This window comes from Barbus barbus (genome assembly GCF_936440315.1).
Source record: "Barbus barbus genome assembly, chromosome: 9".
In the NCBI taxonomy this organism is placed as follows: Eukaryota; Metazoa; Chordata; class Actinopteri; order Cypriniformes; family Cyprinidae; genus Barbus; species Barbus barbus.
Window position 1 is genome coordinate 19,472,439 of NC_136737.1, and position 17,995 is coordinate 19,490,433.

A 17,995-nucleotide genomic window follows, 5' to 3' on the forward strand; every position below is an offset into this window, starting at 1 on the left:
ACTGAAGGAGACTCAACTACAAATGAAGATGGAGGAGCTCCGACCGAAACAGGATTGTCCTACAAGGTGGAATTCCACCTACTACATGTTGAAAAGCTTTATTGCCAGTAAAAAATGCCATAATCTCCACCCTGGCCGTCACCAATGCACCTGTCCGCCACCTGTCCCAGGAGGAATGGACCACAGTGCAAGAAATGTGCACAATCTTGCAACCATTTGAGGAAGTCACTGTGGAACTCAGTGCAGAAAGGTATGTAGCTCAGTTGCACAGCAGTATATTTCTTTAGCATGCATGCATAGTACCTGATAGTAAATTATGAATATTTTATACCATATTAGAAATCTGTGTAATAGACTGGAGTATATATCATTGTCAGTAGATTTCTATAGTCTGCATGCCAATTTCCTGATAAAAAATTATGGATATTTGATACCACAATAGATATCTGTTTAATACATTGTAATAGTTATCATTGTTTCAGCTTTAAAATTGTAACATTTAAAGTTTTTTTTTTTTTTTTTTCACCAGCTACTTGACAGCCTCAAAGGTCATAGTGCTGGCCAGGGGACTTCAAAGAGCCACCGCTGATTTCCTACAACAGCGGCAGCGCAAGGTGTGATCGACAGTCTGTGTGCAAGTATGTCATCGCGATTCCACAGGATTCATGCCAACCACATACTAGAAGATACTGCTGCACTTGACCCGCGTTTTAAGAGGATGGCCTTCCCTGATGGCAGAACAGCAGATGAGACGTTTCAAAGGCTGTCAACTGCAGCAGCAAGTATTAGCAGTGGCACACCCATCCAACAGCAACCAGCTGTGGAAGGACTGGAAGGAGCAGGCAGTGGTGCTGGATCAATAGTTTGGAGCTATTTCCATGAGAAAGTAAGGGTGGCAACAATAATTCACATTTTTTTCTCTAAAAATCTCTAGAATGAAATCAGTCTGATATCTGTCTAAAACTTCCACTAGCTGTAAATCACTGCATTTAATCTGTACATACTGCACATACTGTACATATGCAAATCTACTATTGTCACTTCTAATTAAATGCTAAACTGCATTTCATTACTCTGTTCTCTTACACTATGTAATGACAAAAGTTGAATCTAATTTAATCTAATCTAATCACATAAAAATGGTATCTCCCATTGTTATATCTCCCACCCCTATGAGCAGGTAGCTGGAACAGTGGAAGCCAGGAATCCAACCGCCGATGCTGTCATGGAGGTGCGAGCCTACCTGGAGGAGCCTCTTCTTCCAACACATGAGGATCCCCTCAAGTGGTGGGAGAGTCGAGCCCCTGTTTACCCCAGGCTTAGCAAGCTGATGGCCAAGAAGCTTTGTGTTGTGGCGACATCAGTTCCCTCTGAGAGAATATTCTCGAAAACTGGACAGATAATCTCAGAGAGGAGAAGTCGCCTTAACCCCAAAAAGGTCAGAGCTCTTGTCTTCCTTAATGCAAATTTGCCCAAGGACAAGAAAGAGAGGCAGAAAAAGCCATAAAGTAAGGAACTGTTTTGTATTTATTTACATTGCATTTTGCGTTCATTTAAAACTTGAAGGGGCTGATGTCCTATTTGCAAAGTTTATGAAATAGTAGTAATAGTGGACTGTATGTAGACATTTCCATTTTATTTATTCTAATTTTATCTACAGTATATATTTAAAACTTTAAATATTTTTTGTTTTCTATCAAAATGTTCTTGTGTGATAACAATGTTCTTGTGTGGAAGTGTTTGTAGTAAAAGCTGTTTTGCACAGAAATTCATTGCAGCCGGCTTTGTTTTTGATGTTTATTTGTGAGTAGGTATTGTATGAATAACATAAGTCAACGTAGCTTTACACATACACACACTTTGTACTAAAGGTAAATCCAAAATAGTGATGTCACTGTCTAAGCAGAGGGATGTTGTGCAACCCTATGGAATATAGTCCACACATGACAAATGAGGTAATAATCAATATTTCAGAATAATTCAAACTCAGATATTGGTGTGTGATATCTGAGTTTTAATTATTTGACTACAAATCTCACCTCATCATTCCTCCCAGTGATTATTTCCAGGATAAACTGAGATGCCCCCAAGCTGGCTTCTTAAAACTGACTAAATATTTAAAAAGAGCCAAAAGAGCCGTTCTTTTGAACGGCTCTTTGAAAGGAACGGATCGCCAAGATCCGGATCCCCTCAAAGAGCCATAAATCCCATCACTAATTAGTGTGCAGCATGCAGTAAATAGCGGCATTAAGCCTCAGTACAATGGCGCCCCCTGGTGGCTCTTTGAGGAGTTACAGTATCACGACTCTACTGTAACTTTCTTGTTTTCTGCACTAGGTAGCTTATTGTGTATCTATTTCGTTTAAGGTTGAATGACACCATACTCTTTTTCTTTTTTGGTTCTGATCTATTATTTAAAACTTAAATACGCAGCTTCTTTGATGTAGCCAATGTGTTTTCTGAATTAAATTAATTTCTGAATTAAAAGTAAATTTGATATTGATATTTTTGTCAGTCCAGAGATGGCAAAAAAAAGGGGAGAATTAAAGTCTTAAAAAAGGTCAAAAGGCAGATAAGTATTTTTGCATGGTCATTGTTATTAATAATCTATTTATTTTTCCCTTTATTAAAAAAAATAAAATAAATCACAAACACTGAAAAAAAACCGATTCATTGAATTTACTAATTTCTTTAAGGTAAGTGGTTGCAATCAATTCATTTTACATTTAAATAAACAAATTTAGTTGACTAACTTCCAACCTTTTTTTTTATTTGTTATTAAATGTAGCTAAAATAAATTGTTTGCAACCACTTATCTTAAAAAAATTAGTATAATTTTTTTCAGTGTATTAAAATCAGATATTTAAAAAAAAAAACCCTGATGCTTATAGGGTTAAATTGAGTAATATCATCAAATAAGATATTCAATTATACACACACTTTATAAATATACAGTCAAACCAAAATTTATTCAGACACCTTCAACATTATCACAGTTTATTCGCTATAGTTTAGAAAACGGTAATAAAATATGACAAGAACTCAGTTTTAAACTGTGTCAGGACAAATTCATCTTGATAATGTCAGATAACGTTGATAGAAAGGTATGTAATGAATTAGACTGAATAGCTGTTGGCTGTTAAATATAATTACACAATTAGACAATACCACTTCAGGACAACTAATTACCAAGCAATGCTTAATTTTGTTCAGTCTGTGGTGTAAAAAGGTCACATGAGCAATTAAAGAAAAACACTTAAGCATGGTCGGGTCAAAGTGTCTGAATCATTTTTGATCCCAAATGTTTTATCAATTTTACTAGTAGTCCACTATATGAATAATTCTGGGGTATAATATATCAGTTTACTTTATTTTGCTATCCTCACTTACAAAAATTACCTATAGTGGTGGCCTACACCCACTAGTAAACAAAAATATAAAAAATGATATCGGTGTCTGAATAATTTTTGGTTTACATTTACATTTAGCAGACACTTTTATCCAAAGCGACTTACATTGCATTCAAGTTACAGTTTTTACATTTTATCAGCTTGACTGTATAATCAGATATATGAATGATCTCACTCACATTTCCTGTAATACTTTTAATATTTGTAACAAAACTACAGAGGCCAACTATTTTATATAATGTTGTAGGCCTGTCATGTTTTCTTGGGTCAGATAGATTTTAATACAATTTCAATGTATGAAATGACATTTCTAAAAACATGGCATATGCATTTAAATTCGATTTTGAAAAGATTTTTTCCCCTTTTTTTATCACCCCTGTGAAGTTCTCACAATGGTAACGTTGTTTGGACGTTTATAACCTTTGAAACACACCCGTCTGCATTTCCTGCTGAATGTGTCTTAAAGTTGCGGTTGGATAAAACGTTTCCGTGTGTGTCTGTCTGTGTGTGTGTGTGTCTGTGTGTGAGTGTGTCTGTCTGTCTGTGTGTGTGTGAGTGTGTGTGTGTGTGTGTGTGTCTGTCTGTCTGTCTGTGTGTGTCTGTGTATACGTGTGTGTGAGTGTGTCTGTGTGTGTGTGTGTATACGTGTGTGTGAGTGTGTCTGTGTGTGTGTGTGTGCGTGTCTGTCTGTGTGTGTGTCTGTGTGTGTGAGTGTGTCTGTGTGTGTGTGTGTGTGTGTCTGTCTGTCTGTGTCTGTCTGTGTGTGTGTCTGTGTGTGTGTGTATACGTGTGTGTGAGTGTGTGTGTCTGTGTGTGTGAGTGTGTCTGTGTCTGTGTGTGTGTGTGTCTGTCTGTCTGTCTGTGTGTGTGTCTGTGTGTGTGTGTGTGTGTATACGTGTGTGAGTGTGTCTGTGTGTGTGTCTGTCTGTCTGTGTGTGTGTCTGTGTGTGTGTATACGTGTGTGTGAGTGTGTCTGTGTGTGTCTGTCTGTGTCTGTGTGTGTGTGAGTGTGTCTGTGTGTGTCTGTGTCTGTGTGTGTGAGTGTGTCTGTCTGTCTGTCTGTGTGTGTGTATACGTGTGTGTGAGTGTGTGTGTGTGTGTGTGTGTGTGTGTGTGTGTGTATACGTGTGTGTGAGTGTGTCTGTCTGTCTGTGTCTGTGTGTGTGTGTGTGTGTGTGTGTACGTGTACGTACACCTGCATGCGCTGCTCTGTTAAACCACCCACATTCTGTCAGGCTCTTTTGCTGTGGGTCTGAATGAAAGCCCATTTTTCTTTGTTTGATATCAGACAGGCGTGTGAACAAACACCTCTGATCTCCACCTCTATGGGTCCTCCGGTGTAATCCGGGCTCGACTGAACATCCTGTTTGTCTCAGCCTGTCTGAGCAGGTCTACACGGAGGTTTGTGAAGAAAAGCGCTGTCTTTGTTTAAGGATCTGCATGGATTCATGAATCAACCGGAATCTGGGAATAATGAGGGTCAGGAACTTCGACAACATTCAGAAAATCCACACAGGAACAAGATTATGTAGACGATATTAATCGATATTAAAACGCGCGCGCACACATCACATACAGCCTTTTGTAAAACTTTTATAAAATTTTTCTATGCTTTAAAATGCAAATATTTGTTTGTGTGGGATTTTTATTATATATATATATATATATATATATATATATATATATATATATATATATATATATATATATATATATCCTGGTGTTTCTTGGTTTTCTTTAATAGTGTCCAGGACAAAATAAAGCCATTTTAGCCAAAAAGAAGCAAATTAATAATATAGCCCATATATTTTTGTCTATGAATTAATTTCTGTTTATTTTTTCTGTCCCTGATATTAGGAAGATTTAAGAGAAATGTGGGATTTGTCAGAGACCGTTTAATGTACTGCAACTAGCTACTTATTTAATTCACTTAAGCAATCATTCTATCAAATTAAAGCGTTAAATAAATTCATTCATTAATTCTCCTCACTTGGTTAACTGGAGTTTGGACAAGTCTTTGGTGTTTGGCAACAAATGTTGTCATCGTCGACTCTTTTCTTCTGAATCTTCAGAAATGATCTGACAAATGGGAAAATGTAAACATTTATGGCCTAACTTAAGCTAAAAAAAAAAAAAAAAAACTTACCAGGATAATTTTCTGCTCTTCAAGAACTGATCAAACATACAGAAAACAATTCCAAAAGAACTAAATATTTTGTGTCATTTCACCTTTTGAAACCTTTTTCTCCTTTTAGTTAACATTTTGTGTTACTTTTATTACACCTATTTCACCTGATGTTTTGATTTGGATGAAGGAAACTTGATATTGACATTGGTTTTATAATTGCATAGCTAAAAAAACAACCACCACCTAATATTATAACATGATTTAATATCCGAGTTTCGTTACACAATTGCAGAAAAAAAAAATAGTTAACATGTATTAAAATATTATTATAAATCTATTTTTTATTTATTTTAAATTTATAAGATGCATGGAATTAAAATATAATTTTTTTTAAAAGTTTAACAAATTGGGAGTAAAATACAAGTTATGCTGTTTTCCTGTAAAGACAGGAAATGAGAAAGCAAGCGATAAAACCTTCCGTTTGGCCGCTGCGCCGTTTCCATCAAAGTTTAAATTAAGTTAAAAATTCAAAAACACTCAGTCCACATACTGGAGAGCCAAAAACCAAGACACTCGGACGAAAAAAAAATAGACTTGCTTATTTGGATTCGGCTACAGTATAAATTACTAATTTTTGTACATTAAAATACAAGTTATGCTGCTAATGACATGAATTGTCACAATTGGGAAATATGTATATACACACATTCTTTAGTTATTTAAACAAAAATAATTTTTTTTATTTATAAAATAGAAAAAAAGTTAAATCTAAAATATACACAGAATTATAAAATACATTTGAAATGAAAATGTGCGGGCGTATTTTTTTGTATAATATATATATATATATATATATATATATATATATATATATATATATGAATATAAATAATATTTTTTTAATATGTATTTTTTTGTTTGTAGTCAATAAGAATGTTATAGAGGTGGAAAACCGTTATGTGTAAACATTTATTGGTTTCAAACTGAGATAAAAACAACTTGCACCAGCAAACATTTTACAGCCTTTCATAGTCCACACATCTTGCAACGAAAATAAAATGGGAAAAAACGCAAGAGAGAAAAAGGGGGAAAAGACGTGAGAGAGAGTGCAAACTTTTATTCCAGTGACTTTTAATGATATAAGAATTCTAAAAACCCATAAATGGACTGTTGTCCATCGTCCCAAAGACAAGAAATGAGAAAGCAAGCGATAAAACCTTCCGTTTGGCCGCTGCGCCGTTTCCATCAACGCTTAAATTAAGTTAAAAATTCAAAAACACTCAGTCCACATACTGGAGAGCCAAAAACCAAGACACTCGGACGAAGAAAAAAAAAAAGACTTGCTTATTTGGATTCGGCTACAGTATAAATTACACATTTTTGTACGTTGTTTTTCTGGCTTCGTCGTTGTTCGGCGTAAACAGTGCGTCCCTGCTCAAAGGCAAAGGTTGAAAAGTGTTCCCTTGTGTCCCGTCTTCATGTTCATGGGTCAGTTGTAGCATGTTTGGTTGTTTATTTCCATTTGTTTAAGAAAAAAAAAAAAAAGAGTTTTGTATCGTATGGTGTGACATTCGCGATAAAAACCCAAACAACATGCTCCTGTTTCAGTTTTGTGATCCTGATCTATTCAAGATGAACAGAAAAACAAGCCAAATATGTCTCGTTTGAATTCATTTTGGTTTTGTGTAAATAACAAAGCTAGATAATTTTGTCTGAAACAGTGAAAGAACAATTTAACTACAACATTAGAATTTTTTTTTTAAACAAACTAGCGTGAAAACCCCATTCGAAAGTAACAAACCCGTTTTGATCAAGCCATAGTGGTGCAAAAACAAACAAACAAAAAAGAAACAACCAGGAAGGTGTGACTGAAATGGCAGGAAGTGAGGCTGAGGCAATGGTGGTGATTGGTGGAGAGAGAGGAAGGGGCGTGGCCTCACTGAGAGCTGGATCTGGCGAGCATGTGCTGTTCGTTATGTTCCTTGCTAGTTCTCAGTTTGAATTTGGTGATGGAGCAGCTGAGTTTCTGAAGCGCGTTCTGCGCCATGTATTTAGACGGGAACAAGGCCAGGATGGTGTACGTGGACGCCAGGTCATAAGGGTCAGAGTTCGTAACGTCCGCTCCCTCTGATTGGCTGGGGGACGAAGTTTTGGGCAGCCATTTTATGAGAGCGCCAACTTTGCTCAGTTCTGACAGTATAGAGTCCGCTTCCACTCGACTGATGCCAGCCGGAAGGTCCGTCACCTCCAAAACACGGCTGGTGTCTGGACACACAAAAAAACATTTTAGTTAAAAACTGATCATGTTCATGTGTTTGGTGACGAGTTTTTGGCTCAAGGTCTGCGTTTAAAGTCACACCAGAGGTGTTCAGCTGGGATCAGGACTTGGTTTCTGCAGACCAGTCAAGTTCTTCCACACTGACTGAATCAATCATGTCTTTTTGAACCGTGTCTTATACACAGAGGCACTGTCATGTTAGAATAGAAAAGGGTCCTGTCCAAACTGTTGCTATAACATTAGAAGCACACAATTCCCTAGAATATCATTATATGCTTAAACATTAAGATTTGTACTCATAGAAATTACTAAAGTAGTCAAACATGTTCATTAGAAGGGGGTGACCCAATACTTCAGCAATATAGTGTATATACACTGCCGCTCAAACGTTTGGATCAGTAAGATTTTTTAATATTTTTTTTAAAGAAGTTTCTTCTGCTCATCAAGGCTGTATCTATTTGATCAAAATACAGAAAAAAAAAACTTATTTTGTGAAATACTATTGCAATTTAAAATAAGTTACTTAAGTTACTAGTATACTTTAAAATAGAATTTATTTCTGTGACGCAGCGTTGAATTTTCAGCATCATTACTCCAGTCTTCAGTGTCACATGATCCTTTAGAAATCATTCTAATACAATATACACTGCTATTCAAAAGTTTGGGGTCAGTACATTTTTTCTCTTTTTTTTTAAAGAAATTAATACTTTTATTCAGGAGGGATGTGTTAAATGAATAAAAAGTCATAGTTAAGACTTATATTGTTAGAAAAGATTTCTATTTTGAACAAATGCTGCTCTTTTAGAATGATTTCTGAAGGATCGTGTGACACTGAAGACTGGAGTAATGACGCTCACATCACAGAAATAAATTCTATTTTAAAGTATATTAAAATAGGACACCAATATTAGAAATAGCAATCAAATTTCACAATATAACTTTTTCCTGTATTTTTGATCAAATAAATACAGCCTTGAGCAGAAGAGACTCCCTTAAAAACATTAAAAATCTTACTGATCCCAAACGTTTGAGCGGCAGACACACACACACACACACACTAAATCAACATTAGTTCATTATATGGATTTACAGAAAAGAGTGATTTTTTTCCATAATACTTTCCATATATTTGCACTATTAAAATATATTTCAATGATATAAAGGCAATATAACAATACACAGCACATACATGTTGACATGCTTAAATCAAAGATGCTCTTAAAACATCTTTCATAACTCTCATACTAAATTTAATTTTAAATTACAAGGCAAAAACCCCACAACATCATTTTGGATATGTTTTAAATATTCAGTATATCACCCAATGCGTTTATGTTTCTGATGAAATCGTTTTAGGAATGTCCTCAAAGTGAAAACACTTCAAACACAGACTCATTAATATTTTAAATGAGTTGTAAATGTGGTCTTTTAGGCATCAAACTCAATCTTTATGCAACTGTATGTTCATAATTCAGATTTTCATACCCGTTTCTCCTGTACTCATGTCAGTAGACAGTGATTTCTTTGTGGGTCTTCGAGTGCGCATGCCGTGCCGGACACCCACAGGACCCTGAGACACGACAACAGAGCTGAACGTAAGCCGATGTGCATGAAGAATGAGAAAGTCCCATGTTTAACATGACAATGGTGATGAAGATGATGCTAGATGTGCATTAATGTCGTTAGATCACCTGATCTTGAGTGTGAGAACTGTGTGTGTGTGTATGTTCAACCTGGTGGTGATGAAGATGATGATGATGGTGGTGGTTGACCACATGAGAGCCGTGCATTAGTGGGGGTCTGATGGGGGGGTTATACTGGAGGGGCTGCCCAATCAGAGGAGGATACCTGCCATCACCTGTGGACACACCAACACCAATGTTATCTATCTAAACTATACCAAAAATATACAATATATACCAAAATATAACAAAATGTAAAAAAAAAAAATTGTTCCAATAAGTTGTTTCAACAATAATTTGTTACCCCCCGCTGACTTAAAATTTTTAGTTTAGTTAACTTGAAATTTTAAGTTACTCAATGTTAATTTAAGGGACAACTGGAATATTTTAGTTGAATAAACTAAACATTTTAAGTCAGCGGGGGTAACAAATTATTTTAAAGTTGAAACAACTTTTTTTTTTGTACAGCAGAAACATACCAAAATATATATATATAAAAAAAAACAAAAAACAAAAAAACATACTAAATATATAAAATACAGGATGCACAATTTTTTTTTAACAAAATACCAAAAATATACCAGAAATGACCAAAATGCACAAATATACTAAATATATAAAAATATGCAAGATGCACCAAAACATAAAAATACACTGCACAATATGCAAAAATATACTAAATATATACAAAATTTTACAATATACCAAATATATCCCAAAAATCTACAAGATATACCAAAACTATACCAAATATATACCGAAAAATAAAAATGCTGGATGTACAAAAACATAATAAAAATACCAGAAATATACAAAAAATATGCAAAATGTACCAAAACATTAAAAGCACCTTAAAATATACCAAAAATATACAAGATGTAAAAAATTATAACAAAAGTATCAGAAATATGCCAAAAATACCAAAATGAACCAAAAAATAAAAATTTAGATGCACTCCGATCAGCTAACCTTGGCCTGGAGCATATGGGCGGGACAACTGAGGCATGATGGGAAAAGGGGCGTGGCCAGGACGAGGCCCCTTCATATTGGCCAAATGGGCGGGAGCAGGTGATTGAGCCGGAGAGGGGGAGGGGCTTAGCAGCTGCTGTGGATTATTCTAGAACGTGCGAGAGAGAGAAAGGTTACGAATGTTGCATCATGTGAGAATGAAGTCACATGGGACGTGATGCAGGTGATTGTACCTGTGTGTTGTCCTGCGGCGGCAGGTCGCTGGGTTTGTAGTAGCGGTTGGGTTTCCAGTGCGGTGGGGACGGGGCTCTCGGCTGCTGGCTGGGAGGAATGCTCAACTGCATCATCACTACGCCACCAGCAGGGGGCGGCGGAGGCACAGCTGAAAATCACAATACATTCTAGAGATTTCAGTACATTCAGTACATTCAAATATGAGTATTAAAATATATAAAGTGTGTTACAAAAATATGAAATATAAGATATGCATAAAATATTAATAATGTTACTAAATTACGAATTGTAGTAAAATAAAAACGTTTGCTAAAATGCATAAATATTCAAATTAAAAGAAACTTGTAATTTGAAATTATGAATTGTTATGCAGCAAAATGGATTATATCAAATAGTAAAAACAAATTAACTAAATTTTTTTAACTACACATACACACATTTAATACTGTATTTTTAATATTAAATTGTGAACTGAGATGAAATACAATAAATGTATTATAATGTTACTTTTATAAATGCATTTTTATTAACATTATTTACATATTTAATATAAATAATTTGATAATAAATAGTAAGAAACAATAGATTTTAATAAAATAAATAAAATAGAAATGCTTTAAAATTAAAAACTAAATTGTGTAACAAGTTATAATATAATTGAAAACTAATGATTTTAAAATGTAAATCTAAATTGCAGATAAATGAAAAATGTTTAAAAAATATTTCAGTGTGTGGACATATGTACACACAGTGTTGTGTAAAATATTTATTAAAATATGAATTGTATCACAAAACAGTATTATACTATATTATATATAATATTAATTTATATATGAATACATTTGTCTAACACTAATTTAAATGTAATCAAACAGACTCATTCAACTGTTTACATGTCACATTCTCTTATTCTTAATATTATTATATCTCACGCACACATACTGCAGTATTATTCTTATTAACCTTTAGAGTTGTGAATCTTCACTAGTGCAGACATATATCATCCCTGGTGCTAGAAATGCAATGTTTGGTACTGAATTATTCAACAACAGACAAAAATGAGGAACTGCTACACAATGCACACACACCCCGACCAATTAAAGTGCTTTATTAAACAGTGAAAGGTCAGAGTGTGTGGATCTCGCCTCTTCCTCATTAAAAACACCCTCTTCTTCAGAAACATAATCATCACCTCACACACACACCAGCTGAGCGTTCATTAACACTGAGGTTTATTCAAATAAACATTGATTGTTCTCACTGCTTCTCAAACAAGTGATGAGCTCTTCACAAACGCCGTAAGGCACGAGCAGAAACCAGAATTGTAAACAACATTTAATTAAACGGCTAAGTAAAACATTTTGAAAATGAGAAATAAACTGCTCAAAGCTCATTATGTGCTCAAATTATTAACCAAGAGATGTGCAAAGACTTAATATCTAATTAAAAAAATACCTGCCGTTAGTAAATGATGCAGAGCTATATTCATTAACCTTTAGACGCGAGTTTAAGTTTTCACCATTAAAAGAGTCTAGAGAAAAAAATTCTAGAAAAATTTACTATTAAGTATTTAATTATTATTAAAGTACTACTATTTTTAGATTTTAAATTTATATTTTAATTTTCAATTATGGATACTGTATTTTCTGGAATAAAACCCATTTTGTTTTGTTATTACACATTTTATTATCAGTTTTATTATGTTTGTTCTAAATGTGAGGTATATGATGAGTGAGTTATGTTTCTTAATGCTGTTATCACCCGGTGCATTTTATAGTCAAGTGTGACAAATAAAATAAAAAACAAAACAAAATGATTGTGTATATTCAAATATATAAACATTACTCAAATTATAAAGGAAAATAATTAATAAATAATTTAATAAAATTAAAACTATGTATGTGGCTAGTTGACAAATAAAAATTGCACTGTTCTATGGAGTGACGTAGCAAAAATGTAGAAAAAAAAACATACAAATAACATGAGAAAAATGTATTTTCATTCTTAGAATTACAAATAGCATGAGAGAGGATTATCTTCAGTGTTAGAGGTTATTTATTTATTTTTTATACATTTTTCCGTCACACCATATGTGTGTGTGTGTGTATGTATGTGTGTGTGTGTGTGTGTGTGTGTGTGTGTGTGTGTGTGTGTGTGTGTGTGTGTGTGTGTGTGTGTGTGTGTGTGTGTGTGTGTATGTATGTATGTATGTATGTATGTATGTATGTATGTATATATATATATATATATATATATATATATATATATATATATATATATATATATATATAAAAAAAATACACACGTTGGTTTTTATGGTTTATGGGGACTCTCCATAAGCGTAATGGTTTTTATACTGAACAAACTGTGTGTGCTATTGCCCTACACCTACCCTACACCTAAACTTAGCCCTCACAGGAGACTTTGTGCATTTTTAGATTTTCAAAAAAAACACCATTTAGTATGTTTTTTAAGCCTTTTGAATTACGGGGACATAGGTAGTGTTCTCATAAACCACCTTCATATTGTAATACCTCTGTCATACCCATGTCATTATACAAATTTGTCCTCATAAACCACATAAACATGCACACACACACACACACACACAGTGGGGCAAATATGTATTTGATACACTGCCGATTTTTCAAGTTTTCCCACTTACAAAGAATGGAGAGATCTGTAATTTTCATCATAGGTACACCTCAAGCCAGCACATGTCCAGGCCCATCTGAAGTTTGCCAAAGACCATCTGGATGATCCAGAGGAGGCATGGGAGAAGGTCATGTGGTCAGATGAGACCAAAATAGAACTTTTTGGTATAAACTCCACTCGCCATGTTTGGAGGAAGAAGGATGAGTCCAATCCCAAGAACACCATCCCAACCGTGAAGCATGGGGGTGGAAACATCATGCTTTGGGTGTTCTTTTCTGCAAAGGGGCCTGGACGACTGCCCCGTATTGAGGGGATGATGGATGGGCCATGTATCGTGAGATTTTGGGCAACAACCTCCTTCCCTCAGTAAGAGCATTGAAGATGGGTCGTGGCTGGATCTTCCAGCATGACAATGACCCCAAACACACAGCAAGCGCAACTAAGGAGTGGCTCTGTAAGAAGCATTTCAAGGTCCTGGAGTGGCCTAGCCAGTCTCCAGACCTGAACCCAATAGAAAATCTATGGAGGGAGCTGAATCTCCGTGTTGCCCAGTGACAGCCCCAAAACCTAAAAGATCTGGAGAAGACCTGTATGGAGGAGTGGGCCAAAATCCCTGCTGCAGTGTGTGCAAACCTAGTCAAGAACTACAGGAAACGTCTGACCTCTGTAATTGTAAACAAAGGTTTCTGTACCAAATATTAAGTTCTATTTTTCTTTTGTATCAAATACTTATTTCATGCAATAAAATGGAAATTATTCAAAAATCATACAATGTGATTTTCTGGATTTTTTTTAATATTCTGTCTCTCACAGTTGTGGTGTACCTACGATGAAAATTACAGATCTCTCCATTCTTTGTAAGTGGTAAAACTTGAAAAATCGGCAGTGTATCAAATACTTATTTGCCCCACTGTGTGTATGTATGTATGTATGTATATATGTATGTGTGTGTCTGTGTGTCTGTATATATATATATATATATATATATATATATATATATATATATATATATATATATATATATATATATATATATATATATATATATACACACACATACACATATATATATATACATATATATATATATATATATATATATACACATACATACATACATACACAGTCGTCATACCTGTGCACTGCTGGCCTGTGATTTGCTGAGAGCCGCAGGGAGAGGGCGGTCGGGGAAACTGCATCTGCTCTGAACCCGGCGGAGGGAGGAAACCAACGGTTGAGCTGCACGCACACAGGAAGTTTACATGAGACACAGTACAGAGCCAATCACATTCAGCGATGCTTAAATCTGATTGGTTGCCAACTGGATGCATGCATTACCTGATGCTAGAGTGTTGCGTTGGTGGCATCATGCTGTAATACACCTGCATGTTGGCGGAGGGCGCTGGTGTCTGATTGGTCTGTCCCTGCAGCAAGATCGGTTGCTGATAGGCTGCCTGAGCAACGCTCTGAGAACCCTGCTGCACAGACACCTGACAAACAGACACCTAATCAAAATCACTGAAAAACCCAAAAACATCAAGAGACGCGCGAAATGCAGCACTCTGGTACCTGATACGGAGGCATTGTGGGATACTGCACCATCACGCTCTGAATCTGATTGGCCATTCCGGCCTGAGAGCCGACCAACGATTGGTTTTGAGTCTGCTGAACTCCCATCATTCCCTGGTAGCTGGGGGGTTGAGCGGGCATGACCGTCTGGAAACCTGAAAACACATCAAGACGGCAACACATTAGCATAAACAACAGCCAACGATGAACAAACAACATCTGGAAGCGAAACATTGCATTGAAGGACAAAGCGCAAAAACAGTTTTACGCAACATTAACGCTGTAAACAACTTTTAAAATCACAGTTTAATTACGAAAAGACTAAAATATGTGAAATGAGGTAAAAGATAGTGTGAATGTGAGTGGGAACAGATGGACGTTTATGAGCGTGGAGTCTCAGACCGTTCACAGTTTGGGAGGAAATGGCAGCTCTTCTGATGAAAAATAGTCGCTGACTAAGGATTGTGGGACATTAAGCAGCGAGAAAATTAGACACGCAAGTTTGCAATGTCTGCGATATGGTGGCCAAAATAAGAATAATCTGTTATTTACCTGCATTTTCTGAGAAAATCAGTGACGATGACTGGATGAATGTTAGTATTCACGAGCCAGACTGATAAAGTTTATAATGATCCGTTTATAAATGATGATAATGATAATAATATAGTATAAAATATTATTGCCATATTTAATGCACAAATTAGTAATATATAATAAACAGGTTTTTAATGATTGGCTTAAATAATGAATGAATATTGTATTATTGTAGTAATTATTTAATGTTTATTAAATATCAAATGCAATAAACATTTAATATAAAATGTTTAATGTTATTCATTTACAAATACATTATATACATTAATATGGGTTTATACATAATGATAATATAAAGTACATTATTTGGTATGAATTTCATAATTTCTTAGTATTTAATATTTACTAAATATTACATTTAATATATGAATAATAAATATAATATTGAATAAATTTAATTATTTAAAATGCTTAATAAATGTTTATTAAATATTAAATACAATAAACATTTAATATAAAATGTTTAACGTGCAATATATTTACAAATAAATTTGATACTGTTATATGGGTTTATACATAATTATATAAAGCATATTATTTGGTATTAATAACTTAAAAGTTTATTAGTAATTAATAATATTTACTAAATATTATTTTTAATAAATTAATAATAAATATATAACATTGAATACATATATAAACAAAATGTATAATACATTTTATAATTTATTATAATGATTGGTATAATAACAGTATTGATGATAATAACAACAATAATACCTATAATATTAATTAATTAATATTTTATTTATATATTTTTAAATAAATAAATAAATAAATAAATATATATATAAAATATTATACATATATAAAATATTATACACACACATACATATATATATATATATATATATATTAAAGTAGTCATTCAATATCTTTAATAAATGTTATTAAATGTTAGTAAATATATCTATAATTGTATTTTTACTACCTATAATATTAATTTAATTTTTTATCACAGAAGGCTAGCAGGGATTTAGTGTGGACTGTGTTCTATATGGTGGTAGATCATCGACACTCCACTGATTCTCCACACAGCTTCTGCTCTCATCAGATCCAGCACAGATGAGCGGATGGCTTCTCTCCAGCGGGGGTGTGTGTGTGTGTGTTTGAGTACACAGCTATTTTTACCTGCCCTTGTAAGGCCAAAGTGAAGAGAATAAAAGCCTGTCGATTTAGACCATTACCCCCCCCCCCCCCTTTTCCTTTTCTCTCTCTCTCTCACACACACACACACACACACAGCAACTCTGCATCCTCTCTCTATTTCTTCAATTTTTTTCTTTCAGTTCGTACAGATGAAAAACAAGGCACCTGAATGCATTTATAACAAAAACTCAGTCAAACTAAAAGCCTGATTTCATTTCTAGCCACAGTTTTGCATCTACAGAAGGAAATATGAGTGATGTTGCCCACGCAGCACTTACTGACATGTATGGCTGCCATGGTGTTGCTATGCGGTTGCTAAGGCACTCTGATACTCTCATTAGCATGTTTCTATTATAAGTTTTATGATAATCAGCTAAATAAGAAGTTAATTTCTGGAAACATTTATAAATAATGTTGTAAAATGATGCTAGAGTGTAGAAAACATAAAATTCAATAATTTTTCCAACATTTAACATTTCATTTTTGTGCTACTGCATTTCTTCTCTCCATCTTACATACTTTATTTTATTTTCCTTTTTGAATACAGCCTTTGGCATTAATATGATACTAAATATTTATGTATTTACTGTTTTATCATGAATATAGCCTTTGTTAAAATGGCAATTAATATTAATTAAGTGTTTGTCATGAATATAGCCTTTTGTGAAATAGCCATGAATATTTATTTATTTATTGTTAGTTTGTTATGAATATAGCCTTTGGTGAAATAGCAATAAATATCCATTTATTAATTTATTGTTTGTTTGTTATGAATATAGCCTTTGCTAATATGTCAGTAAATGTTTATTTTATTGTTTGTTTGCCACGAATATAGCCTTTGGTGATATAGCAATTAATATTAATTTGTTCATTCATTCATTCATACATATACATATATATATAAAATCATGAATATAGCCATTGGTAATCTGCCAATTAATATTTATTTATTTATTTTGTTTGTATATATTAACTGCTTGTCATGAACATAGCCTTTGGTAACAAAGAAATCAATATGTATTTATTTGTTTATTTATATAATTACTGTTAGTTATGAATATATTTGTTTGTTAATTGTTTGTCATGGATATAACCTTTAGGCAATGAATAATTGATTGATTTGTTTGTTTGTTTTTCTCTGGTTCAACCTGACTGATTTGAACTGTGCTTTATGAATATTTTCTCAATGTCCGGTAATAAAAATCCGCCAGCAGAACAGTGGAAGTCAGAGGTGAGAGTTGAGGAGTGAGGGCTGGGAAAAGAGACCGGTTCACTGTGAGAATGACTATGAATCTCATACAGTGACACGGCCCCGTCTCCCAGCGCT

At 34.1% G+C, this 17,995-nt stretch overlaps 1 protein-coding gene across 8 annotated transcripts in view; it reads right to left on the bottom strand.

The window, feature by feature from the left end:
- Positions 1–6,488: 6,488 nt before the first annotated feature.
- The window catches only part of LOC306875435 (R3H domain-containing protein 1-like), a 44,611-nt gene continuing 33,104 nt past the window's right edge, over positions 6,489–17,995 (bottom strand). For 7 of the 8 annotated variants that reach the window (XM_079425984.1, XM_079425988.1, XM_079425985.1 and 4 more), the window contains 8 exons: positions 14,926–15,080; positions 14,695–14,846; positions 14,492–14,595; positions 10,701–10,849; positions 10,468–10,615; positions 9,550–9,674; positions 9,302–9,386; positions 6,489–7,803 (listed from right to left, as the gene is read on the bottom strand). In XM_079425984.1, the coding sequence (XP_079282110.1) occupies positions 7,475–7,803; positions 9,302–9,386; positions 9,550–9,674; positions 10,468–10,615; positions 10,701–10,849; positions 14,492–14,595; positions 14,695–14,846; positions 14,926–15,080 (1,247 nt within the window). In that variant the 3' untranslated portion in view covers positions 6,489–7,474. The remainder of the gene's footprint in view (positions 7,804–9,301; positions 9,387–9,549; positions 9,675–10,467; positions 10,616–10,700; positions 10,850–14,491; positions 14,596–14,694; positions 14,847–14,925; positions 15,081–17,995) is intronic. The other variant, XM_079425991.1, reaches the window with a different exon arrangement.